This window comes from Bubalus bubalis, chromosome 14 (genome assembly GCF_019923935.1).
Source record: "Bubalus bubalis isolate 160015118507 breed Murrah chromosome 14, NDDB_SH_1, whole genome shotgun sequence".
Classification (NCBI taxonomy): Eukaryota; Metazoa; Chordata; class Mammalia; order Artiodactyla; family Bovidae; genus Bubalus; species Bubalus bubalis.
In genome coordinates, this window is record NC_059170.1 from 71,139,530 (window position 1) to 71,166,637 (window position 27,108).

General features: G+C 45.7%; 1 protein-coding gene and 1 pseudogene across 1 annotated transcript in view; one reads left to right on the forward strand and one right to left on the reverse strand.

The window, feature by feature from the left end:
* ITIH5 (inter-alpha-trypsin inhibitor heavy chain 5) overlaps window positions 1–27,108 on the forward strand; it is a 90,200-nt gene that overhangs the window by 46,205 nt on the left and 16,887 nt on the right. The window contains exons 6-8 of the mRNA XM_006078065.4: window positions 4,003–4,172; window positions 4,883–4,999; window positions 24,832–25,000. Of these exons, the coding sequence (XP_006078127.3) occupies window positions 4,003–4,172; window positions 4,883–4,999; window positions 24,832–25,000 (456 nt within the window). The remainder of the gene's footprint in view (window positions 1–4,002; window positions 4,173–4,882; window positions 5,000–24,831; window positions 25,001–27,108) is intronic.
* On the reverse strand, window positions 620–1,504 carry LOC123329101 (annotated as a pseudogene).

A 27,108-nucleotide genomic window follows, 5' to 3' on the forward strand; every position in this document is an offset into this window, starting at 1 on the left:
ACAAATAATACTATGTTCCATCCTGGGAGTTACTTATTTAGTCTCTTGTGCTATGCAACTTTCAACAAGTTTAAATTTTTTTAAAAAAAAATTGGGGTATGCATAGAATAAAGTGTATAAACCTTATGTGTGTAGCTTAAGGAAGTTTTACATATATGTATGTATATATATATATATATATATACACACACACAGACATATATATACACACACACCCAGCAGTTACTTTCAAGTCGAGATGTAGAGTATTTTCAGCACCCCACAATGTCCCCTTATCCTCTTTCCCAGTCAGTGTTTTCCTCTTTCCTCCCCAAAGGAACCAGTATGCGCTTCCCTTTTTTTTTTTTTCCTCCAACAGATGTATTTCTTTCAAGGAATGGATTTTGAAAAGAAAAACCATTGGGCAGACAGGCATGAAATAGATGTAAGCTATTTTGCCCATTGCTTTATAATCCCAGCACACTAGTACAGAGAATGCCTGGTACAAAACACAATAAAGGGTCAGAGATGGAGGAGTTCCCTTAAGCAGAGCTGAAGACTTCAGTCTCTGGAATTTGGAGTTGAGGCTGCAGTCCCGGTTTTTGGATGGACCACTGGGTGTGTGGCACAGTCCATGCTTTTAACCAGATTTGAACAGAATGGCCACTCGGCCTGGGTAGAAGTGGATGCAGTGTTCGGTGTCATGTGTCATGTAACTCGTTCCTCCCACGAAGCAGCGCCAGGTGGGGGTGGGCTTCTTGCCACACTCCTTCCTGATACGGGCCGCGATGCCCTTCTGCATATTATGTGTCTCCAGTGCCTGAGTAGCAAGTCCTCCGAGTCCTGTCACATCTCCTCTGACATGTCAGCATTCTTGATCACGGCCTTTGGGTCACCAAGAAGCAGGGGCTGACCGGCTGCGATGGTCCCTGCGGGAGGGGTTGGTGAGGCTCCCACCCGCGGAGAGGGGCCCCAGTATGCTCTTTCGACTGCTGTGAGTTTTGCCTGCTCCTGAGCTTCGTGTAAGTGGAAATAGTGAATACTTTCTTCTGTATCTTATATTTTCACTCAAAATGACTCTGATTCAACCATGTTGCCAATAGCAGTTGTCCTTTCCTCCTCCTTGCATAGAGTGTCCCAAGTTTGACACGATGTATTGTTTCATGTCTATTCATGTCTATTCACTGGCACTTCGATTTTGTACCTGTTTCTGGTTGATGATAATGTTCGCAAGCATGACTGCTCCCCATGAATCAGAATGGTGCTAAGTACATCATATCACCACCATGTCAAGAGTATGTTTGGTAGACCACTAATCCATTTTACAGATGAGATAACTAGGGCTCAGTAACCTGCCCCAAATCTCATAGATAACAGGTGGACCCGGTATCAAGTGCAGGTCCTTGTGATTCACCTGTGATCTCAAGTTCTTAGCGAGGGTATTTTCATACCTCTCACTCTTGGTGCTTGACCAGTGATCATCAGTGAGAGACGACTCCAGAGAACACAGGCTGGTACTCTTCATGGTCCCCTGGAGATTTTCCCAGCACCTTTTTCTCATGAGCAGTTCTGTTGGAAGTATTCTCTTACCTACAACTGACTTTCTGCAAGAACAGACTTCCCTGTTTACTACCTCTCTGGTCAGTCCTGAAATTCCTGCCCTTGGTAAGTATAAAAAACAGAAGAATCAGTTCTGCCTTGTGGTTCCTGTTAAGGTTACACCTAAATGGTGTCTTAAAATTAATTGTCTCTTTTGGTGAAGGAAATGTTTAAAGTTCCTTTGACTTTTGTCTAATAAGTCCTTAGCAGAAGGAAGTTTATTCTTAGACACAAATTACCGTGGGCAAATGATGCCTCATTTCCTTTTTTGTTTTGCTAATTAAGGATGGAAAATTGTTGGTCAGTTTACTCCATGGTATCAACTTGAATAGATTTAAAAAGAGAATCTGATGCTTTGCAGCAATTTCAAGCCAGCCTTTGATTCAGTATCTGGATTAAAAGTCTCCACATACTGATGTTTAGGAATTCCTCATTTTCCTATTCTTCATAATGCATGAAAATCTCAAAAAGCTAGTTGCTTAACACATAGACACAGTTTTGATTGGATTTACAAAGGTGGGTAGTCTGTGAAATAATTCTCCATAGTGTGTCTTACTGAAGGAAATGAAAGTTAGGAGGAAAACGAGATTGTTCTTTACTTAGTGTATCATCTCACTCATTTTTCTTAAATCACAGAAAAAAATCATTTATCTCTTCCTCTTTCTGGAATTTTAATTTACATCCTAAGTTTCGTGCTGGGGAAGGCTTTGGGTAGTGTTTTTTAAAGAATCATAAACCTTCTGGACAAGCAGCACGTGAAGAGCACCAAATGACTGATGGAGGAAAAGCACTCCTTATGGAAGAATTGCGTATGAAAGGAATGAGAGAATCAGAAACTGCCCTTTTGCTACTCTGATGAAACATTGAACAAACATCATCAGTGACTGATAAATCTGTTAAGGGAAAGACTGATGAGGAATTTCATCATGGGTGATCAGAACCGTCCAGCGCTCTTACTGAAACTAAAAGCAGACAACTAGATATTGCGTACTACCTGATGTGGTAAAGAAGTAAGGACTCAGCATCACCAGGAGTGTTCTTGTCCACAGCACTGAACCTGAATCTAACCAGCCTCCAGCTCTACCCTCCGAACACAAGGAGATGCAGGGGACTGAGCTTGAGCCTCAAGCTTGACTGAGCATTAGATCATGGGGGGAATTGGAAAGACCCGACACCCGGACTGTGTCCCAGAACAGTTAAATGAGCTCTTGGCCTGGGCATTGGTATGTTTTCTGCTCCCTGTGACGCTACGTTCAAGCCAGAGTTGGGGACCAGGAGAGCAGGGGAGCAAAAGACAGGACAGAAAAACCATCATGACATCCAGAATGTGAGAAGCTCCATGGAAGAGAGAACCGGCGTTTTACAAGATGTGTGTGTAGCACTAGTAAAAGTGTAGAGAGAGGACATTTGTGGATTAAGAGAGATTTCAGAAATGTCAGTCAAATGTGATGTGGGGACTTTGTTATGATCCTGAGTCAAACAAAGCTGCCGTTCTAGGACATTTTCCAGAGAATCAGGAAACTTTAAATACAAGCTGAGTATCTGATGATGTTAAAGCACAAAGCATTAACTTTGTTACATTTGATACCAGTTTTGTGGTTAGGCTGAAAAAAGTTCTTGCAGAGATACATAAAGAAGTATTTTGGGCTTCCCAGGTGGCCCTCGTGGTAAAGAACCCATCTGCCAATGCAGGAGATTTAAGAGATGTGGGTTCAGTCCCTGGGTCAGGAAGACCCCCTGGAGGAGGAAATGGCAACCCGCTCCAGTATTCTTGCCTGGAGAATCCCATGGACAGAGGAGCCTGGTGGGCTACAGTCCATTGGGTCACAAAGAGTCTGACATGGCTGAAGTATTTTTGTGCTTCACAAATGCACTCACGCACAAAGAAGCATTTATGGATGAAGTATGATGCCTCATATTTGTTTTTAAAATTCTAGCAAAAAAATAGTGAGAGGGAGATTTCCCTGGTAGTCCACTGACTTAAGACTCTGTGTTGCCAATACAGAGGGCACAGGTTCGATCCCTGGTCAGGGAACTAAGATCCCACATGCCATGTGGCATATCCAAAGGATTAAAAACAAATGGTGAGAGGATCCATAAAAACAGATAAAATAAAACTGGTGAAATGTTGATAATTGTTGGGTCAGATGATGGTTCCATGACAGTTCACTTTACTATTTTCTCTCCTTTTGTGTGTTTTTAAAATTCTTGTAAGAAAGGATTTAGAAGAAGACATAGAGATGAAATGCAAGCTAATATATCTCATGCATTGAGATATATTATCAGTACAAAGTTTTGGGAGTTCATCTGAAATGCAGACCTGAAATAAAGGCTAACTTTCTGTGTCCACGCAAAATAGATCTTGTTTCTTTTAAGAAAAAGTTATAGGTTCAGTTATTCATTATGTTTCTATCTTGCCTACAGATGATTCTGGGCCACCTCCTTCTACTGTTATCAACCAAAATGAAACTTTTGCCAAAGTTGTTTTTAAGCCTAGTGTGGTCCAGCAAGCCAAGATTGCCCAGAATGGCATTTTGGGAGATTTCATCGTTAGATATGATGTCAATAGGGAACAGAGCGTTGGGGACATCCAGGTAATGGGTTTGTTGTTGCTGTTTCTCATTAGTTCCATGACACTTTTAGTTAGACCCAGAATGAGGGATTTCAGTACTCACCTGAGAGAGTGAGAAGTACCGACTCTTAGGAAATCTGTTTTAACACAAAATGTGTCTCTGAGTCCACCAGTGATGTTCCCTTGCTAGAGGCTGGGGATATCTATTTCCTGCTTCAGTAATCTAGAGGCAAATTAAACGTATAACCTAATTTTCCCTGAGGTGCTTTAGATGAAATTAGAACTTAGTCTATCTTTTTAATTTAGAGAAACTGGCCCATGACTCAATTTCCTGTAAGTCATATTTGTCCAGAGACAGGGTAGGATTTTCAAAATGTATTAATGTGCATCCAGCATGTAGGCAATCTTTATGTCGGAACATGAAAGATGCTTAGGAAAAAAACATAATGCAGGAAGCAGGATTCTCAAGTGACAAGGGTCGAGAAGAGATGAATGATTTAAGTTGAGTCAGTGTAATTGATACACTTTTAAGGAATGATTTTACCCTTATCCAAATTAAATTAGCAAGTAGTTGGAGGAGTCAGGACCATGGATGCTTTTGCTCTGGCATCTGGCCCGAGACTCTGTTTCATGCTGTCTTTGACTTTTAGACGTTCCGTGGAATCTCCATTTTGGTTTGTTTTGCTGCCTAACCTGGGCACTACCCGTTTTGCTTTCTCTTCCCTCCACCAGGTTCTAGACGGCTATTTTGTGCACTATTTTGCCCCCAAAGACCTTCCGCCTTTGCCTAAGAACGTGGTGTTTGTGCTTGACAGCAGCGCCTCCATGGTGGGAACCAAACTCCGCCAGGTGAGTCCAGGCTTCTTTTTCCTCTTTCACGTTCGTCCAGGACAGCGATGTTCTCGGTGAGCAGGATTCAACTGACGCGAAATGTCTGCTTTACCATTCATCTGTCCCTGCCTGTGGGGAACATTCCTGAACAGATTCAGGGAAGCCACTGACATGAACTGTCATTTCAGCATGGGGGTTTTAGGAGAGCAGAAGGCTGCAGAAACACCTTGAAATAAAGAGAACTGGGGGATAATGCGAGTGAGATAAGAATACAATGAGGAGGCCACTGAATAGCACCGTTGTGGATGGAATAATTCTGTTCACTGATGGTGTCCATTGAGAATAACAGAATAAAGTCATTGGCAGCCCCTTGGCCTGTGATTAGAACCAAAGACCTGTATCTCAATAATTCAGGACTCCCTGGTAGCTTAGCTGGTAAAGAATCCTCCTGCAATGCAGGAGACCCCGGTTTGATTCCTGGGTCGGGAAGATCCTTGGAGAAGGGATAGGCTACCCACTCCAGTATTCTTGGGTTTTCCTGGTGGCTCAGACAGTAAAAGAATCCACCTGCAATGTGGAAGACCTGGGTTTGATCCCTGGGTTGGGAAGATCCCCTGGAGGAGGGCATGACAACCCACTCCAGTATTCTTACCTGGAGAATCCCCATGGACAGAGGAGCCTGGCAGGCTACAGTCCACGGGGTCGCAAAGAGTTGGACACGACTGAGTGACTAAGTACAGCATAGCACAATTCAGGACTCATATTCTCACAGTACTTAGGAAGAATCTTAACATTCTAGGGATGGGGGACATTAAGGGGACATGTAATCTATGCTGAAAAATTAAGTTATCACCCGAATGTAGCCATTTACATTTTTTTTTTTTTCACAAACCACAGGAAAAGGCTATTCCTTGTCTTACTCTGATATCAGAAATGTCATAAATCTGCATTTATATTTCCAGCTTACAGAGTGGAAAACAGAAAGAACTGCAGGTTGCCATACCAACAAATATCTCAATGGTCAACAAAAAATTAGGCCTCTTAGATTTTCTTTCTCAATTCATTATCCGTTTTTATCAATTAACAATAAATATGTGGTCTGATGAGTAAAATAGCATCTCATACCTCCTACAGACCCTCTGTCCCCCCTGTTTTCCCCTTTAAGTGCTCCTCCACATAGAATTGAACTTGATCTTAGCTCATAAACCCTTGCAAATATTTTCTCTCAGTTATCACTTTGTAGTTACTTTGGCCATTCATATGTAAATATTTAGTTTACACATTTTTTAACGTGTCATATATGTATATATATGTACTTTGTTTCAACGTGCTGCATGGTTGTTCAGATCTTAGTTCTCCATACACAGATTGAACCTGGGTCCCCTGAATTGGAAGCCCAGAGTCTTAACCACTGGACCACCAAGGAATTCCCACTATAACATACTGATCTTTTTCCCATGATGTCTGATTTTGCCCTACCCCAATATAGTGAATGAAGAAGGCAATGGCACCCCACTCCAGTGTTCTTGCCTGGAGAATCCCAGGGATGGAGGAGCCTGGTGGGCTGCCATCTATGGGGCTGCATAGAGTCGGACACGACTGAAGTGACTTAGCAGCAGCAATATAGTGAAAACTACATTCCAAAATCTGATACAAGGATTTGCTTTAGCCCTTTTATTTGAAGGGTAGATAAGTATAATTTCTAACTGGCAGCGGAGGATACTCTCTAAGCCAGATTCTCGTCATTCTTTAGCATTGCATTCTTGTAGTCAGCCTGCCAACTCCTTCATCTCCTTTTTTTTTTTTTTTTTGCCTGTGCTGGGTCTTCGTTGTTACGCTCAGGTTTTCTCTAGACGCGGTGATGGAGGCTGCTCTTTGTGGTGTGTGGGCTTCTCATTGCAGCGGCTTCTCTTGTTGCAGAGCACAGGCTCAGCAGTTGTGACCCGTGGTCTTCGTTGCTCTGCAGCATATGCTGTCTTCCCGGAGCAGGGACCACAGCTGTGTCCCCTGCACTGGCGGGCAGATGTTTCTCCACTGAACCACCAGGGAAGTCCCTAGAGCATCTTCAGTATGCTGAGGCATTTCACTAAGGGTATTACATGGATTGTTGAATTAAGGGATATTTAATCTTTATAATAATTTGGTTGTCATCCGCATTTTACTGATGGAGAGACTGGGGCTTTGCAGGGGCAGATAACACAGCTGGTACATGGCAGGGCCAGGCTTTCAAGCCAGGTCTGACCCTGAAGGCCATGAATCAAACCAAGATACTGTGGGGTCGCAGGGCGAGTAACATAGTGATGAGGTAGCATCCTCGTGTGCAGTCAGAGGCGTGCAGGTGCCTACAAGGTCAATGCCTTGATGTTTCAAGACTCCATGGCAAAGGCTACATCTCAGGAGGAGGGATTTCCTTGCCAAGAGCAGAGCAAGGATAGATGTCACCCTGTTTGTTATCCTCCCCTCTCCCTTCGTTCTTGGATTCGTCGTTGTTTAGTCACTAAGTCATGTCTGACTCTTTGTGACCCAGGGGACTGTAGCCTACCAGGCTCCTCTGTCCATGGCATTTTCCAGGCAAGAACACTGCAGTGGGGCTTTATTCTGGGGTAGGAAACTCCATTCCTTGCGAGGCACTGAGCATCTGGCCTGCACTCTTGCTGGCTTTTAAACCACAGCATGGCCTCTTTCCAGGGAGAACCACCCTAGACCAGCAAACACATGTCAGAAGCCTCCAGGAAATTTCTAAAGCCTGTGGCTACCTTAAGTGGTTTTGAAAACCATTGAGTCTTTGAGCAGCTCTCAGCTTCTCTAAGGCCACAGCCCTGAGTGAGCAGCTTAGCTGGCTCTCAGTGGAGTCTGTACACAGTATCACGTTCCCTGGAAGAGGAAAATTTGCCCCAAGCAAAGGGCTTTCATGATGTGTCTACGGGCTTGGCAACACCAGACATTTGGAATGGGTCCCTTGAATGCTGTGAAGACCATGAAGCGTCTTTCTTGCATTCTTATCCAAATGTTCTTGGCTCCCTTCATCTTTGATGGGCCTGAGATGTTTCACTGTGATTATCACAATCTCAGGCACATAGTTGCTACTGAGTAAGTCCTTGAACAATTGATCTGTAAGGAATTGTAAGGATCATTTGAGTTGAAAATGTGTTCTTTTTTTTTTTTTTTTTTTTTTCAATTTTTTAAAAAATTTATTTGGTTGCGTCAGGCTTAGTTGTGACACAGGGGGTTAGTTGCCCCATGGCTTGTGGGATCTTAGTTCCCCGAACAGGGATTGAACCAGCATCCTCTAGAATAGGAGGCAGATTCTTTACCACTGGACTATCTGGGGAGTCCCCTGAAAATGTGTTCTTAATCAAGGGTCTGTCAGTACCTGGGAGCAACCAAAGCAACCATTTGGCATCTTCCGGTTCTGTCCTGATCCTGGTAGGAGTGTGAGCCTGGAAGGCAGGACTTCACCAGCCTGGGGGCAGCTTCAGCATACGCTGCAGCCGTCGATGCTGGGCTCGGCTCCGTGTTCTCTCCACGTGCTCTTCTGCTGAGTCAGGCAGGGTTTCTGCCTCCCAGCTTGAGTTTGTAAAACTTAGTGAGACAGGGGATCTGAAGAGAAACAAAAAAACGGTGAGCGGGGTAAATCTTTTTTCATTCTTTCTAGTTGCCTGCTAAAGGCACTGACACAAGCAAACATACGTGTGCTTGGGAGTGTGAAGGCTTGCTGTTCAGTCTCTCAGTCACTTCTGACTCTCTGTGACCCCATGGACTACAGCACGCCAGGCCTCCCTGTCCATCACCAAATCCCAGAGCTTGCTCAAACTCATGTCCCTTGACTCGGCAGTGCCATCCAACCATCTCATCCCCTGTCGTCCCCTTCTCCTCCTGCCTTCAATCTTTCCCAGCATCAGGGTCTTTTCCAGTGACTCAGTTCTTTGCATCAGGTGGCCAAAGTATTGAAACTTCAGCTTCAGCATCAGTCCTTCCAATGAATATTCAGGGTTGATTTCCTTTAGGATTGACTGGTTTGATCTCCTTGTAGTCCAAGGGACTCTCAAGAGCCTTCTCCAATGCTACAATTTGAAAGCATCAATTCTTTGGCGCTCAGCTTTCTTTATGGTCCAACTTTCACATCCATACATGACTACTGGAAAACTATAGCTTTGACTAGATGGACCTATAAGTGATGTCTCTGCTTTTTAATACGCTGCCCAGGTTTGTCATAGGTTTTCTTCCAAGGAACAAGTGTCTTTTAATTTCATGGCTTCAGTCACCGTCAGCCCAAGAAAATAAAATCTGTCACTGTTTCCTTTTTTTCCCCATCTATTTGCCATGAAGTGATGGAACCAGATGCCATGATCTTAGTTTTTTGAATGTTGAGTTTTAAGCTAACTTTTTCACTCTCCTCTTTCACATTCATCAAGAGGCACTTTATTTCTTCTTTGTTTTCTGCCATTGAGGAAGGGGGGTATCATCTGCATATCTGAGGTTATTGAAATTTCTCACAGCTAATAGATGTCTATTAAATACAGTTTCCATTGACAGGGTCTATACATTCTTTCCTTTCTTTCCCCTAATCTATATAATTTCCCCAATGGCTCAGCAGGTAAAGAATCCACCTGTAATACAGGAGACACAAGAGATGCAGCTTCAATCGCTGGATTGGGAAGATCCCCTGGGGTAGGAAATGACAACCCACTCCAGTATTCTTGCCTGGGAAATCCCATGGACAGAGAAGCCTGGTGGGCTACAGTCCACAGGGTTGCAAAGAGGCGGACGGAACTGAGCACTTGGGACATTCAGTATAATTCCTATCACTTTTGCCCTCACATTTGCCGTTGGCTAAGGGACCCACCTTGGTGACCAAGCAGTGGCTAATATATCAGTTTCCAGATGTCTTTCATGATGCAACTTTCTGCGGACCTGTTCCCGGGTTTATTCCCGTAATCGGTGCCATTCTGTGCCAATCCTCGACTCCAGTGTGGCTTTGGAAGCTTGTCATCCTTTTTCTGCTTAATGTAGTCAACAGTTTTAGAGGGTAAAGAACAAGCATAGGGATTCTTTTTTTATTGAAGCGTAGTTGATTTACAATGTGTGCCGATCTCTGCTGTACCGCAAAGCAACTCCGTTATACACATGTAGACATTTCTTATACTCTTTTCCATCATGGTTTATCACAGGATATTGACGATAGCTCCCTGTGCTACACAGTAGGACCGTGTTGTTTATCCCTTCTCAATGTAATAGTCTGCATCTACCAACCCCAAACTCCCAGGACAAGCACAGTGTTTCTTATCTGTAATTCTCAAAGTAAAATGAGGGCAAATGTGAGCTAGTGGATTGGAGAACCAGCATCTGAATTTCATTTGCACTTCCTTCATGGGCTTACTTCACCCTCCAAAACCTCACTTTCTTCTTCTCTGTGCAAAATTGGGCTTCCAAGTGCTGTTTGAACATTTTATGTGTAACCTTACAGGCAAGTAGTCCATGAGCTCCATGAATTTGGGAACCATCTTGGTTTTGATCATTAAAGTACACATTTCCAGCTCCTAGCACTGTACCCGGTAATGATTTTTGCCAAAAAACCCACGAGCCCATAAATTATGAACTGTAACTTTTTAAAGGCACAGTAGCTTTAGCCCCTGAGTGACCAGCACATACCCAGCACTCTAAGGATTTTGCATACAAATCTGTTCATTTCAGCTGCCAGCCAGCAGAATAGTCATGTTTATCCCTGCTTAATAGATGAGATGGTGAGAGGCAGGAAGGTAATAATCAGTTCAGTTCAGTTGCTCAGATGTGTCCGACTCTTTGTGACCCCACGAACTGCAGCACGCCAGGCCTCCCTGTCCATCACAAACTCCTGGAGTTCACTCAGACTCATGTCCATCCAGTCAGTGATGCCATCCAGCCATCTCATCCTCTGTCGTCCCCTTCTCCTCCTGCCCCCAATCCCTCCCAGCATCAGAGTCTTTTCCAATGAGTCAACTCTTCGCATGAGGTGGCCAAAGTATTGGAGTTTCAGCTTCAGCATCATTTCCTCCAAAGAAATCCCAGGGCTGATCTCCTTCAGAATGGACTGGTTGGATCTCCTTGCAGTCCAAGGGACTCTCAAGAGTCTTCTCCAACACCACAGTTCAAAAGCATCAATTCTTCGGCGCTGGGTCTTCTTCACAGTCCAACTCTCACATCCATACATGACCACTGGAAAAACCATAGCCTTGACTAGATGGACCTTTGTTGGCAAAGCAATGTCTCTGCCTTTGAATATGCTGTCTAGGTTGGTCATAACTTTCCTTCCAAGGAGTAAGCGTCTTTTAATTTCATGGCTGAAATCACCATCTGCAATGATAATAGTGCACCAAAATACATCAAGTTTCAAGTAGAAAAGTTTGGAGTCGAGCTCAGTCCACCCCACTCTGAAGCTCTTCACCAAACATTCTTCACTGCATCATCAGATATAACCTCAGGCCAGCTCTCAAGCTTTTAAGCTTTACCTGTTCTCTTCCTTTCTTCTTTTTATAAATTATAGTTCATTTGCAATGTTGTGTTAGTTTCAGGTGTACAGCAAAGTAATTCAGTTACACCCACACATACACTGGAGAAGGGAATGGCAACCCACTCCAGTATTCTTGCCTGGAGAATCCCATGGACAGAGGAGCCTGGTGAACTACGACCCATGGGGTTGCAAAGAGTTGGACATGACTGAGCTACTGAGCACACGTGCATGCACAAATACACATATACACATATATATTTATTTTTCCTCAGATTCTTTTGCCTTTAAGGTTATTACAAAATACTGAGTGTAGTTCCCTGTCCTTATTGATTATTTTATTTATAGTACCTGTTCCTTTTATTTGTTGATTTGGCTGTGCTGAATCTTAGTTGTGGCACATGGATCTTTAGTTGCGGTATGTGAACTCTTAGTTGCGGCATGTAGGGTCTAGTTCCCTGACCAGGGATCAAACTCGAGCCCCCTGCATTGGGAGCACAGAGTCGTAGCCACTGGACCACCAGGGAAGTCCCTATAGTACCTGTTCTTATGCCAAGTGAGGAGATCTCTTGAATGCTGCGCACCGCCGGTGACACGGTTGGAAGAGAGAACTCCCTGCACAAAAGGAGGGAGGCAAGCACACGCGCCAAAGGAGATCTCGTCTAAGAAACTTGTAGAGTCTCAGGAGCAGGCACTGTGTGGCTGTCTTGCAAATGAAAAATGGACGATATAAGGTTTGGATCCTCCTGCCTCTGAAAGCATAGCTTCAGTTCCTAACACAGTGTCCAGCTTCCCTCTTTCCAGTTTTCCAGGACAGGGGTCAGCAAACATTTTCTAAAAAATGACAGGTCAGTGAATATGTTAAGCTTTGCAGCCTGTCGTGATGACTCAACCCTGCTGTTGTAGCACAAAGGCAGCTGCTGCAACGTGCAAAGACACGGGTGTGTCCTGTTCCCATAAAACAACACTTATTAAAAACAGAGAGCAGCCTGGATTTGGCCCCCAGGCCGTGGCTGGTGGACTCCTGGCTATAGTGACGGCTAATTGGTGCTGGCTAGAAATACTGTTTCAGTTTATAAATACTATTTATTCTCATCCCCTGAGCTTCTCTTGTCCAAACAGTACCTCTAGCAAGCATGTGACTTAGAAATATATTGCAAAACAGAAGTCTGAGCCTTGGGGCCATGGACAGAAGGCAGCGAGGGAATCTGGTGTCTTTTGGCTCAAACTCAGAAAAATGAGAAAATAAATGATGGACAAAGGGCAAAATATTTTTACCCTGGGCCACTCATGAAAACTTGGACTTCTTGTTTCAAAAAACAATTTTGCTCTTCAACAAAATCATAAAGAAAATTTTAAATAAATTGGAGGTACCCATTTTTAAAAAGGGCTTCCCTGGTAGCTGGTAAAGAATCCACCTGCAATGTAGGAGACCCTGGTTCGATTCCTGGGTTGGGAAGATCTCCTGGAGAAGGGAACAGCTATCCACTCCAATATTCTTGGGCTTCCCTCGTGGCTCAGCTGGTAAAGAATCTGCCTGCAATGCGGGAGACCTGGGTTCAATCCCTGGGTTGGGAAGATCCCCTGGAGAAGGGAACAGCTATCCACTCCAGTATTCTGACTTGGAGAATCCCCATGGATAGAGGAGCCTGGTAGGCTACAGTCCATGGATCACAAAGAGTTGGACAAGACTGAGCAACTAAGCACATTTTTTAAAAATGTTGAAACAGTGAAGATTGAGCCAAATGAGGTCATGTTTAAAAACTTTTGAGGGGCACTTCCCTGGTGGCCCAGTGGTAAAGAATCTGCCTGCCAGTGCAGGGGACACGGGTTCAATCCCTGGTCGGGGAGGAACCCACATTTGTGGAGCAACTAAGCCCATGAGCCACAACTATTGAGCCAAGCTCTAGAGCCTGTGCTCTGCAACAAGAGAAGCCACAGCAGTGAGAAGCCCGTGCATCTCAAGTAGAGAGTAGCCCCCTCTGCCTGCAACTAGAGAAAGCCCACGCACAGCAGCAAACCCAGCGCAGTTAAAAATAAAAATGAGTTTTGAGGATCTCTAAATGAAGGTACTGTGTGGTTATCGAGGGAAGGAAAAATGAACAATACAGAGCTTTGAGTTCTCTTGCATTGTCTGTTCAGAGTGCAGGCCTGGCAGACGGCATCTGGAAGCATGGTCATCCCATAACCAAGAGCCTTACTTGCCCTTCCTGGTGTCCTGATCTTGCCCGTAAGTTTCTCCAGTGGGCATTGCCATCAGCCAACTTTCTCAATAAAAGGCTAGAAGTTTATGCTACAGTCAAAATGAGATAACCTCTGTCGGTCAAAGAGGATTAAATGAGATGAGAAATGTGGAAGGGGTTATCAGAATGCCTGCGAGTGTTGTTATTGTTGGATTGCATCTGTTTGGTGGCTGCTGGAAGCTGCAGAGGGTGCAGTTCCTAAGAGCTGCCTGGGCCTGACGTCACAGCCACCTCGCTCTCTTGCTTAGGACCCCACGCTCCCCCAGGCTGGCATCCTGGCTTTGACTCCAGACTTCAGTTCTCCAAAGTTGAACATCACGTTGATTATGTACTGTGGGAGAGGTACAAAGCGTGGGGGATACAAAGATAAGCAAGACAGAGCCTTTTTTCCCAAGCGGTCCAGAGGAAAAGAAAAAGTCATGGAGAAAACTGTATGCAAGGTGCTCCCTGGGATAGATGTGAATGTAGGATCCGGTCACAGAGTAACCGGGGTGCTGGTCAGATTTCTCAGGGTGGAGCAGGGGCAACCAGGGCTTCCTAGGGGAGGGGAGAGTGAGTGAGTCTTTCAGAAGTTAATTCAATGGATGGGACAAGAAGGGAGGCCAAGAACATTCTTGCTTTGGCCACCCTTCAGCGTGTGGGATCTTAGTAGGGAACGAACCTGTGTCTCCTGCAGTGAAAGCAGGAGAATATATTTTTAATATTTTTATAATAAGCAGGTTAGAGGTGGACCCCTAGCCTCCGCACCACCAAGGAAGCCCTTCTCTTTTCCTGTATGTATGATCCTCCCATGCTGACGTGCCATGTGTTGTTCTTCCGTAACCGTTCCATTGTTTCACTCTGACCGTGGCTCATTCAGAGCCTCCCCACATCCTTCTGTCTCATCCTTTATGTTCGTCAAGGCACTCCCTGGGGGTTTGCAATGAGTAGCCTAGGTGGACCTCTGCCAGGGACACAGGAGTCATGAGAACTCACATGTAAGGGAAAGTTGAATGGGGCAAAGGGCGGTCAGAGAGTCAGATACCCCAAAAATCTGTAGACTGAAACGGGCAGGGCTCCAGAATCCAGGCATGCAGTTAGGCGATGTAGATTTCAGACCCTGGACAGCACTGGGAACCAAGCTCAATAATGTCAGGCAGCAGCGTGTGAGCATGCGGGTGAAGCACACCAGCTGCAAGGGTCTGTGGCCTGAGGGGACCTTGTCTTGATCAGCATCCTCTTGTCCACTGACTGTTGTGAGCAGGAAGCTGCACCTGGGGATGACTACCTGTAGCCCATGACCACCTGGATGCAGGTGGTGAGACTAAGTTCTTTCCCAGAATAAGAGATTTGGCATCAGCCTTGTGAGCAGGTCCTGATAACTGCAAACCTTCCATGTGAAGAGAAGTGGAAAATATCATCTCTTTCGAGTCTTGAGTTATTTCTACATCAAGCAAGAGAAATCGATGTCCTTAATCCATGATAAAGAATCAAAGAAATATTGTTGGCAAAGAACTTTTTACAAACATGTACCATGACATTATTAGGTAAATACTTGGTACATTTGTCAGAGCAAAGTCAAAACATTTGGTGATGGATTGTAACAATAACCAGAGCCTTCATATGAGAGAGACTTTGCTTCTCAAGTTAGAATAACATTAATCCAAACACAGACTAATAAAATATAGTTATGTTTATATTGCAGAAGATGCTCTAACATCTAAATATATTCAGACTTTTTTTATTTAGCCAGAATTTAGTTAGAAATTATTCTCTTTTAGAACCAGTCCTAACAGAGAAGGCAATGGCACCCCACTCCAGTACTCTTGCCTGGAAAATCCCATGGATGGAGGAGCCTGGTAGGCTGCAGTCCATGTGGTCACTAAGAGTCAGACACGACTGAGCGACTTCACTTTCACTTTTCACTTTCCTGCATTGGAGAAGGAAATGGCAACCCACTCCAGTGTTCTTGCCTGGAGAATCCCAGGGACGGGGGAGCCTGGTGGGCTGCCGTCTATGGGGTCACACAGAGTCGGACACAACTGAAGCGACTTCGCAGCAGCAGCAGCAGCGCTTTTCTCTCGCTATGAAGCAGCACCCATTTAATAATATTTTTGCACAGATTGGGTAATCAGAACTAGAGTTATAATCTAGTGCTGCATTGAAGGAGCATTTGAAATTAGAATTCAAACAATAAATAAAATTATAATAGCTTATAATAATGTATTTTAAAATACAGGAGCCCTATGATTTTGTTTTTCAAAAATAATGCTCTTCGTGATAGTTTGAACAGTGTAGAGACCTAAGAAATACTATTACTTTCTATTTCCTTCTAGGTAAAATTTGAAATTAATGTTTAGTATTTACTAAACTGTTTTAGGGCTTACCAGGTGGCACTAGCGGTAAAGAACCCTTCTGCAAACGCAGAAGATGTAAGAAACACAGGTTCGATCCCTGGGTCAGGAAGATCCCCGGAGAAGGGCATGGCAACCCACTCCAGTATTCTTGCCTGAAGAATCCCATGGACAGAGGAGCCTGGTAGGTTACAGTCCATGGAATCGCAAACAGTTGGACACAACTGAAGCAACTTAGCACACACACACACACACGCACAGTTCATTTCAGTTCAGTGGCTCAGTTGTGTCTGACTCTTTGCGACCCCATGGATTGCAGCATGCCAGGCTTCCCTGTCCATCACCAACTCCCAGAGCCTGCTCAAACCCATGTCCATAGAGTCGGTGGACATCCAACAATCCAATCATCTCATCCTCTGTCTTCCCCTTCTCCTCCCATCTTCAATCTTTCCCAGAATCATGGTCTTTTCTAAGGAGTCAGTTCTTCGCATCAGGTGGCCAAAGTATTGAAGTTTCAGCTTCAGCATCAGTCCTTCCGATGAATATTCAGGACTGATTTCCTTTAGGATGGACTGGTTTGATCTCCTTGCAGTCCAAGGGACTCTCAAGAGTCTTCAACACCACAGTTCAAAAGCATCAATTCTTCAGCACTCAGCTTTCTTTATAGTCCAACTCTCACATCCATAAATGACTACTGGAAAAACCATGGCTTTGACTAGATGGACCTTTGTTGGCAAAGTTATGTCTCTGCTTTTTAATATGCTGTCTAGGTTGGTCATACCTTTTCTTTCATGAAACAAGTGTCTTTTAATTTCATGGCTGTAGTCACAATCTACAGTGATTTGGGAGCCCTCAAAAATAAAATCTGTTACGGTTTCCATTGTTTCCCCAATTTGCCAAGAAGTGATGGGATGGGATGCCACGATCTTAGTGTTTTGAACGTTGAGTTTTAAGTCAGCTTTTTCACTCTCCTCTTTCACTTTCATCAAGAGGCTCTTTAGTTCTTCTTCACTTTCTTCCATAAGGGTGCACGCAAACTGTTTTAAAATATTGGAAGATCTGATGACGTCTAGCCCCAGTTTTCCAATGATGCAAAGAAAGCTTCTGAATTTCTGCTCTTTCTCTAAAAAGAAGACTTTGGCCAGTAGAAAACTAGTTTTTGTTTTTTTTCAACCAGTTCCTTGTATTGGACAGAGACACCTTTTGATGTTTTATGTTTCTTGCATTACAGGTTCCATTTTTTATTTTTAATGTGAATTACATAATGTGTTTCACTTTGGGAGTCACGACAGAGGCGACAGCACGCACCAGGCCTCGTGTGACCAGCGTTTTCCTTTATGAGTCTGTATAACCTCTTGGACTGTGCTTACTTTGTCATCACTAGGGTGATGTTTTTTAATGTTTGAGGTTCTTCTTTGAAACCAATCTGTTGCTAGATTTTTCTGGAAAACATAATGATAGAGACACGAATATATTATGGAGAAATGGTCTTTCTCACTCAATGTATTGCCTTGCTGGTAAAGATGGGATTTTTAAAAAAATTACTTGGTGGGTCCATCTGGATATGATTTCAAAAAACTTCAAACCGTTGAAAGGCCTGTAGCGTGTCCAAGTACGGTTACGCTGGCTTTTATGGAATCCATGCTTGTGCCCTTGAAATGCCAGTCTTGGAATACTCCCACTGAAGCATCATCGGTGCCCAGGGCCCCGCAGCAACTGGCTGGCTCAGCATGGCTGCCCTGGTTTTAGCCGTGACGGTGACTGCAGGGTGACGTGGGTGGATGTCTGTGGAGGGTGCAGAGAGACGCCGAGGCGCTGGACATCTCCATCCTTCTCAGTGACGGCTTAGACGGGTAGTTTGAGGTTGCAAGGAGGGCCTGACATTGCAGACTTTGATGGGATCACTGACTCTTTTTTTTTTTTTTTTTTAAATTTTATTTTATTTTTAAACTTTACATAACTGTATTAGATTTGCCAAATATCAAAATGAATCCGCCACAGGTTTACATGTGTTCCCCATCCTGAACCCTCCTCCCTCCTCCCTCCCCATTCCATCCCTCTGGGTCGTCCCAGTGCACCAGCCCCAAGCATCCAGTATCATGCATCGGACCTGGACTGGCAACTCATTTCATACATGATATTTTACATGTTTCAATGCCATTCTCCCAAATCTTCCCACCCTCTCCCTCTCCCACAGAGTCCATAAGACTGTTCTATACATCAGTGTCTCTTTTGCTGTCTCGTACACAGGGTTATTGTTACCATCTTTCTAAATTCCATATATATGCGTTAGTATACTGTATTGGTGTTTTTCTTTCTGGCTTACTTCACTCTGTATAATAGGCTCCAGTTTCATCCACCTCATTAGAACTGATTCAAATGTATTCTTTTTAATGGCTGAATAATACTCCATTGTGTATATGTACCACAGCTTGCTTATCCATTCATCTGCTGATGGACATCTAGGTTGCTTCCATGTCCTGGCTATTATAAACAGTGCTGCGATGAACATTGGGGTACTCGTGTCTCTTTCCCTTCAGGTTTTCTCAGTGTGTATGCCCAGCAGTGGGATTGCTGGATCATAAGGTATGTCTATTTCCAGTTTTTTAAGGAATCTCCACACTGTTCTCCATAGTGGCTGTACTAGTTTGCGTTCCCACCAACAGTGTAAGAGGGTTCCCTTTTCTCCACACCCTCTCCAGCATTTATTACTTGTAGACTTTTGGATTGCAGCCATTCTGACTGGTGTGAAATGGTACCTCATAGTGGTTTTGATTTGCATTTCTCTGATAATGAGTGATGTTGAGCATCTTTTCATGTGTTTGTTAGCCATCTGGATGTCTTCTTTGGAGAAATGTCTATTTAGTTCTTTGGCCCATTTTTTGATTGGGTCATTTATTTTTCTGGAGTTGAGCTGTAGGAGTTGCTTGTATATTCTCGAGATTAGTTGTTTGTCAGTTGCTTCATTTGCTATTATCTTCTCCCATTCTGAAGGCTGTCTTTTCACCTTGCTAATAGTTTCCTTTGATGTGCAGAAGCTTTTAAGGTTAATTAGGTCCCATTTGTTTATTTTTGCCTTTATTTCCAATATTCTGGGAGGTGGGTCATAGAGGATCCTGCTGTGATGTATGTCAGAGAGTGTTTTGCCTATGTTCTCCTCTAGGAGTTTTATAGTTTCTGGTCTTATGTTTAGATCTTTAATCCATTTTGAGTTTATTTTTGTGTATGGTGTTAGAAAGTGTTCTAGTTTCATTCTTTTACAAGTGGTTGACCAGAGTTCCCAGCACCACTTGTTAAAGAGATTGTCTTTAATCCATTGTATATTCTTGCCTCCTTTGTCGAAGATAAGGTGTCCATATGTGCGTGGATTTATCTCTGGGCTTTCTATTTTGTTCCATTGATCTATATTTCTGTCTTTGTGCCAGTACCATACTGTCTTGATAACTGTGGCTTTGTAGTAGAGCCTGAAGTCAGGTAGGTTGATTCCTCCCGTTCCATTCTTCTTTCTCAAGATCGCTTTGGCTATTCGAGGTTTTTTGTTTTTCCATACAAATTGTGAAATTATTTGTTCTAGCTCTGTGAAGAATGCTGTTGGTAGCTTGATAGGGATTGCATTGAATCTATAGATTGCTTTGGGTAGTATACTCATTTTCACTACATTGATTCTTCCAATCCATGAACATGGTATATTTCTCCATCTGTTAGTGTCCTCTTTGGGATCACTGACTCTTGTCTGTCCTTCCAGTCGCGGGACTCCATTGCCAGTCCTGGGGATGGAGCGCTCCCCCTGCTGGCCACAAGAGGGACTGCACCGCACAGGGGGACAGTCACACACCTCTTTCTGGTCCCCGCCCGGGTCCCTTATCTCCACCCACCTGCGAAGGGAGAAGGCCCACTTGTGTCCAGTTGCCGATGGGTGTATTCCCCTTCCCGATATTACCTCTCAGAAACTTAGGGGGTTCTAGGGTACTTCTCTGTTGAGCACAATTCTGTCGTGGCTCAAGCCGGACTTGTAGGAGTTCTTAGCTTGCTTTTGTTTTTTGATGAGAAGACTCACAGAGGATTTTCTCTTGGGTTCATCCAGAAGGAATGTGTGGAAAGGGAAAATGTCAGCTCCTCAGCAAACATTTTAGAATGGGGTGAGCAAGAGGACTGCTTCAGAGCACAGCAGGGCCGTTCTGCTGAAAGCTTGGCATGTCTGGTGTCTAAGACCCTTGACCTTGGATTTCCTCTATGATGCCATGGGCTCGTAACCACCCAGGGACTGGGGTACAAAAACCTTTTGTGTCAGATTTGGTTCCTGGTGCGGGTGGTTCAGCGGGGACACAGAAAGATTTGAGGAGAGTCAGCAGGTACCCCGATGGAGTGGGTGGGCAGCTGGGTTTTCCATGGGCTCCACTGATGGGTCACCCTAAGGGTCTTCTCTCCTCGGGGAATGTCTCAGAGTGAGTGATTCAAAGCGTGTGTAGTTGGAACACTCACCCCCTCGAGGGCTGAGCCAAGAGCCTGCAGCTGCTCGGGCTCAGTTTTGTAGGGAAGGGAAAGGAAGGTCCATCTTGTCTCTAGGCTGGCTTAACACAGGGGCTCTGAGCCCACCAGACAGAGCAGTTCCCAGAAACTGCCCGCCCCGGGAGCAGCCCTAACAAGGAGACAGACAGTAAGCGTGTAAAAGGGGCTGCACATCCCGGGGCCCAGCCCTGCCCCTTCCCTGACAGACACCGCCAGGAAGGTTGCACAGTTCCTTTTCCTGAAGACCCACTAGACCAAGAGGGACCATCGCCAGCCAAGTTGGATGAACAGAGAATCTGAAACCGAGAGCTCCTCTTTATTTATTTACGTTCTCCTTGCTCCTGAAAGAACTTAAGTGGACAGAGATGAAAAGGCTTACGTAATAATAAACCAGAGGCAGAGCTGGAATTAACTTCTAAGACATTGTTTTCAGAGGAAATACTTTCCCCCCTCCTTTCAACCCGAGGGACATACCTACAAGCAGAAGGATTCCTCACTAGCAAGCTGTTTCAAGGAGCCAGTCATCCCGATTCTCTTTGTTTCTACGAGGCTCGGATTAAAGGGAATCTTGTCTGAATGCTTCATGCAGGCCAGGGTGCTTCTTTACTATTTGAATAATGAGAAGAATTTCCTTTTCCTCTCTCCATTGTATTTGTGTGCCTTTCGTATCTCCCTTCAGTTCAGACACAACTTGGAACATCGTAAGGAGCCCTTCTGGTGATGTGTAGAGGCTGGTGTTTGCCGAGTGCCCTTTGGGGCCACCAAGGAGTGGATATGACCAGTCAGTGCCTCCAGGGTAGCTCAGGCCTTTGAACCAGCTTGCACCGTCCATTCTTATCTTTCTGGGCTTCCTCTGATCATTCTTGAGGCTTCCCTGGTGGCTCAGATGGTAAAGCGTCTGCCTGCAATGCGGGAGACCCGGGTTCGATTTCTGGATCGGGAAGATCCCCTGGAGAAAGAAATGGCAATCCACTCCAGCAATCTTGCCTGGAAAATCCCATGGACGGAGGAACCTGATAGGCTACAGTCTATGGAGTCGCAAAGAGTCCGACACGACTGAGCAACTTCACTTTCCTTTCCTTTCCTTTCTGATCTTTCTAGAATATGCTTACCTTGGTCTCTAGGGTGTACTCTTGGGAAAACCCTGCCCAGGTTTCTGTCTGTCTTCAGCATATAAACACAGGGTGCAGAAACACCAGCTGAAGCCACCTCACATTCCCTCTTCTATCTGGGCAACCACCTTCCTCCTGCCTGTTCAGCCTTCTGCAGAACGCAGAGCGCCCCAGACCTCGCTGGTCGGAGCTCAGGAAGGGTTAATGGGTGGTGGTGGCTCCAGGCAGTGTCCGCCCCCGCCCCTGGGAATAAGGACCCAGAGACCAGCACAAAGGTCCCGAGGCAACTGGAAGTGGAACTCCCGGGAGCCAGCGGGTCTGCCTGCCCCAGTGCTCCTGAGGACAAGTCAGAGCTGTGCCCTTACAAGGTCATCAGAAGCCCTTCATCGCTGAGCTCAGGGGAGGAGGGTGGAGAGACTTGAAGGACTGCTCCTAAAGCAGAGAATCCTTCACGATGGGGAAAACAGCAGCCAAGAAGCCAGGCCAGCCCCTCTCGAGGGCTTGAGCTCACTATTTAAGGATCCCTAGGGATGCCAGCTGCTAAACAAACAGCAGCCTTCTGAGGAGATTCCCCAGGCCCCAGCCTGCACCCTGGGGGGCCCTGCCAGCTCTGAGCCCCAGCAGCGGGAACATGTCCGGGTGGCTGCCTTAGCATCGGGCCCCCGACTGTACCGTCCCAGGGACTGCCTCGGCTTGTGGGTCCTGTCTGTCACCACCCAGCTGTGGACCTGCAGGCTTCCCAGAGGTCCAGCCTCTCGGATGGGGAACAATGCCGAGCCCATCTTTGCTCACACTGGGGTCTTGCTGGCTCTGAGCGGGTGGAAGGGTGAGGGGTCAAGAGGGGTCAAGGTGGGGCCAGCTTCCCGGAGTTCCATCAGCAGCGCGCTCAGGACCCTCCACCCACATCTGTTTATTGTCGCGATCTGATCTATTCATTCGTGCTTTAATGCTGTCCGTCCTTTCAGCCGTGTTTCCTGCACGTCACCCTTCTCAATGTTCTGTCTTAGCTTCTCAAGGATGGGGGCTGTGTCTCTCCTCCTCCCTTTGTATTCACTCAGTAGAATTCTCCCTCTCTCTCTCCCTCTTTTTCTCTCAATTACTCATTCAGCAGCTATTTACTGACAGCCCATAATGTGCCAACTGTTCTGTTGGGAGGGCAGGGAGGAAACAAGGGGGCAGCTGTTTTGAGGAGTCTGGTGTCACAGATGGACAGTCTTCCCAGCACTCACTTGTTTCTGCAAGCCTGTTTCAAGAATCTGCCACGCAGGCAGGCTCAGCTGGGTATGACCCAAGAGTGACGGAACAGAAAAAGCTCCTGCACTCGGAGACGTGGGGCTGAGTTGGACCGTCCAGTAAATGCTCAAATATGTCATCACATTCTATCGACGCTGGGAAGGCAGGGGCCAGGGTGCCGGCTTGAGGAGCAGCAGAGGAGCGAGTGAACCCAGGACGGAAGGACGAGGAGGGGGCAGCAGGCACGCTGACGGTGGGACATAGCATCCATCAAGGGAACGGCAGATGCAGGGGTCCTGGCAAGGGCAAGGGCTGGAAGAAATAACGACACTGCCATGTCATGAGTGCCAGAAAAGTGTGTGTGTGTCACGTGAATGAGGATCTCAGAGAAGGGGGCTGTTGTGTCTTTTTTTTTTTGTCACTTGCTTTCCCCCGAGTTGTATTGAGGTACAGTTGATATACAGCACTGTAGGTTTAAGGTGTGCAGTGTAATGTTTTTTAAATATTTATTTACATTTTATTTTGTTTTAAATCGGAGGGTGATTGCAATATTGTGATGGTTTCTGCCGTGCATCCACATGGATGGGCCGGAGGCATGTCCCCTCCCTCTAGAGCCCACCTCCTACCCCATCCCACCCTTCTCGATTGTCCCAGGGGACCGGCTTTGGGTTTCCTGTGTTGGACACAGCAAATTCCCACTGGCGATCTGTGTTACACATAGTAACATATGACCTTCTTGGCTTCTTTCCAGGATGTTCTCCCTTGTATTTCAAGTTACCCAGGTCCTTCGGGCCTCATCCTCCGATCCCCTCTGTTCTCTGAAATGCCTTCTCACATCACTGCAGCCCACGGTGCTTCATTCTCTCTTAAAACCCAGCGGTAGTTCTGATTCGTACCCTTCCTCTGTGATTCATGAATCGTCCTTGTGTTCTTTCATCTTCTGAACTTCTCTCTAGGATGTGTCAGGAGTTCTCTGCTCTGGGTGATAAGAAAATAGACGGAGGGACGTCCCTGGTGGTCCAGTGGATAAGAGTCCGCCTGCCAATGCAGGGGCACATGTTCAATCCCTGTTCAGGGAACTGGGATCCCACGTGCTTCAGGGCAACCAGGTCCTTGCTCCTCAACTATAGAAAGCCCAAGTGCCTCAACGAAGACCCAGCACAACCAAAAAAAAAAAAAAAAAAAAATAGATGGAACCTGCCTTCACTGGAGGAAGGGAAAGAGACATGGAGCAGACTGTAGTTGAGACGGGTGATGCACTTACTCTATAAGTACGTTGAGGGCACTGCTAGCCTAGAGGACAGAAGGTCCACTCTATTTAGAGGAGCTAGAAAATGTTTCAAATACAGAATATAGCGCATTAGCTGGGTTTTGAAGAATGACTAAGGACTTGTCAGATGAAACAGGGGCATAAGGCAGCAGGGAAGAACACCTCAGGTCTCGAGAACAGCAGTTGTGAAGTTCCAGAGGCTTGAGGCTTGATGTATGTGGATCAGAGCAGACAGGACATTTCGTATATGAAAAACATTCGTGTCTTATATAAAGTTGTAAAACGTGTTGTTGTTTAGTTGCTCAGTCTTGTCCGACTCATTTGTGACCCAGTGAATCGTAGCCCGCCAGGCTCCTCTGTCCATGGGATTCTCGAGGCAAGAGTACTGGAGTGGGTTGCCATTTCTTCTTTCAGGGGATCTTCCCGATCCAGGGATCAGACTCAAGTCTCCTGTATTGCAGGCAAATTCATTCCCACTGAGCCATTCTTTTTTTTTTTTTTTTCTGGCAAGGTGATAAAGTTCCTTGACATTTATCCAAGTCCCTTTACAGAGCAGGCACTCCATTATAACCCTGGGATTGTCCCCAGCGTGCAGTTTCCAAGCCAGGAGATGCGTAGACTCATGCAATGGGACATGACTGGCCTTGCTTTTGTGTTGCCTAGACCAAGGATGCCCTTTTCACGATTCTGCATGACCTGCGACCCCAGGACCATTTCAATATCGTTGGGTTTTCCAACCGGATCAAAGTGTGGAAGGACCATTTGGTGTCAGTTACTCCCAACAGCATCAGAGATGGCAAAGTCTACATCCACCACATGTCGCCGAGCGGAGGTAAGTACGTCCTGCTTGGCCTGTTTGCTGAGACATGATACAGGGATTTGAAAGTTGACGCTGATCACAGGAAAGGAGATAACAGGTGAGCACTTTCCCCAGGAGCTTGCTTCTCCTTTTCTGGGCACCGAACTAAGATGGTCAAATAAGTTACGGGGGAAATACCTGATAGGTTTTGGAGCCTTTCCTGGTTTATCTCACGGATCCCAAACAATGCAGCTCTTTTTGTAAACTGATTTTCAGGGCCAGGAGTGAAAGCCAAGTGGCTGATTCAGTGTTTTGTGTGCTTGAGTGTGAGAACCTTAAGGCAGCAGATGGAGCCGCCCCCCTGAACTGTCGGTCCTCCTGGACTATGGATGGCCTGGGAGATGCTCTAGGTGGAAAGGCGATGGAGCCTTTGCACCCTCGCCTGGGGGGCAGTGACTAGGTAAGGACGCAGATGAGGGGAAAGGCCAGAAAGAGCTCTGAGATGATCTGAGACTCAGGACAGCGTGTTACCACCTGTGCTGGCTGTCAGTCCCGTCAACCCTGGGCCCAGAGCTTACTCCCGCTGTCAACTTGTCCCGAGGACAGTGTGCGCCTGGTGGAAGCTCAGTATCGGCATGTGGACTGGACCTTTACCATCCTTCCTAAAGGCCCGTAGAGACACTGTCTCCTGGGGGATTCAGGTGATTCTGCTTTCGAGATCTGGAGACAGAAAACACCCAGTTCTGTCCATCCTCTTCCGTCTGAGTTTCTCATCACTCATATTGGTTACTTTCCCTCCAAGGCAAAGCTCTGGTTTCCCAAATGAAATTTGTTTGGAACTTGATCTTGTGTGAATGGAATTTTGATTTATGGATACAATGGGATTTCCTACCAGTTTCCACAACAGTGTGATCTAGGAATTGTTTTACTGGTTGAAGCGAGAAATGAAAGTTTAGAGTTAATATTTTAGTGATGATCCTTGGAAGGAAGTTGGGAAGTCTCTGAGGAAAGAGACTTCCCTTAATCTTTGTTTAGCCTGTAGTTCCTGGAGCCAACTCAATGGAAAAGACCCTGATGCTGGGAAACATTGAAGGTGGGAGGAGAAGGGGACGACAGGATCATATGGTGGATGGCATCACCGACTCAAAGGACATGAGTCTGGGCAAACTCCAGGAGATGGTGAAGGACAGGGAAGCCTGGCATGCTGCAGTCCTTGGGATTGCAAGGAGCTAGACACGACTTAGTGACTGAGCAACAACTTGGCATAGCTCCTGACATACAGTACCCACTTAAAGACTATGCATTAAAAGGAGTTTATTTTAAAGATGCTGCTTACTATTAGAATGCTATGTGTGTGCTGGGGGGAGCAGGATAAAGCTTTAGAAAACAGGTAATGCGTGTTATGCCCTTTTGGAATCTAAACCTTAGAAACCACACTGGTTTCCTTTTTTTTTTTTTTTTTGTCTCAGCATTTCATTGACCCAACCCTCTGCAGATGAACAGAAAATTAGTGTCCTCTCCTCATCAGGAGATGAGCATGGATTCTGAAGCCAGACTGCCTGGATTTAAATCCAGCCCCACCAGCTATGAGGCATTTAATCTCTCTCTACCTCCTTTTCTTCATCTGTAAAATGAGCATATAATGGACTTTTTTTAGGATGAGTTAAAATATTTAAAGTACTTAGAACAGTGGCCTCACACAGGAGATCTTCTCTAGCTGTCAGATATGGCCATTTTGGGGCTTCCCTGGTAGCTCAGCTGGTAAAGGATCTGCCTGCAATATGGGGGACCTGAGTTCGATCCCTGGGTTGGGAAGATCCCCCTGAGGAGGGCATGGCAACCCACTCCAGCATTCCTGCCTGGAGAATCCCCATGGACAGTCTGGCAGGTTTTGCAAAGAGCTGGACACGACTGAGCAACTAAGCGCACACACACATGGCCATTTTTACCCAGATAGTCCCTCTTGCTGGTGCACTGTGGTCCTTTAACATCCCTGGGGGAGCTCTCAGTGGGATGGTTGGGCGGCTCCATGGGAACTCTCCCGTTGTTTTTTCACTTTTTGTTTTTATTTGGCTGCACCAGGACTTACTTGCATCACGAGGCATCGTTTAGTTGTGGTATGCCAACTCTCAGTGTGGGCA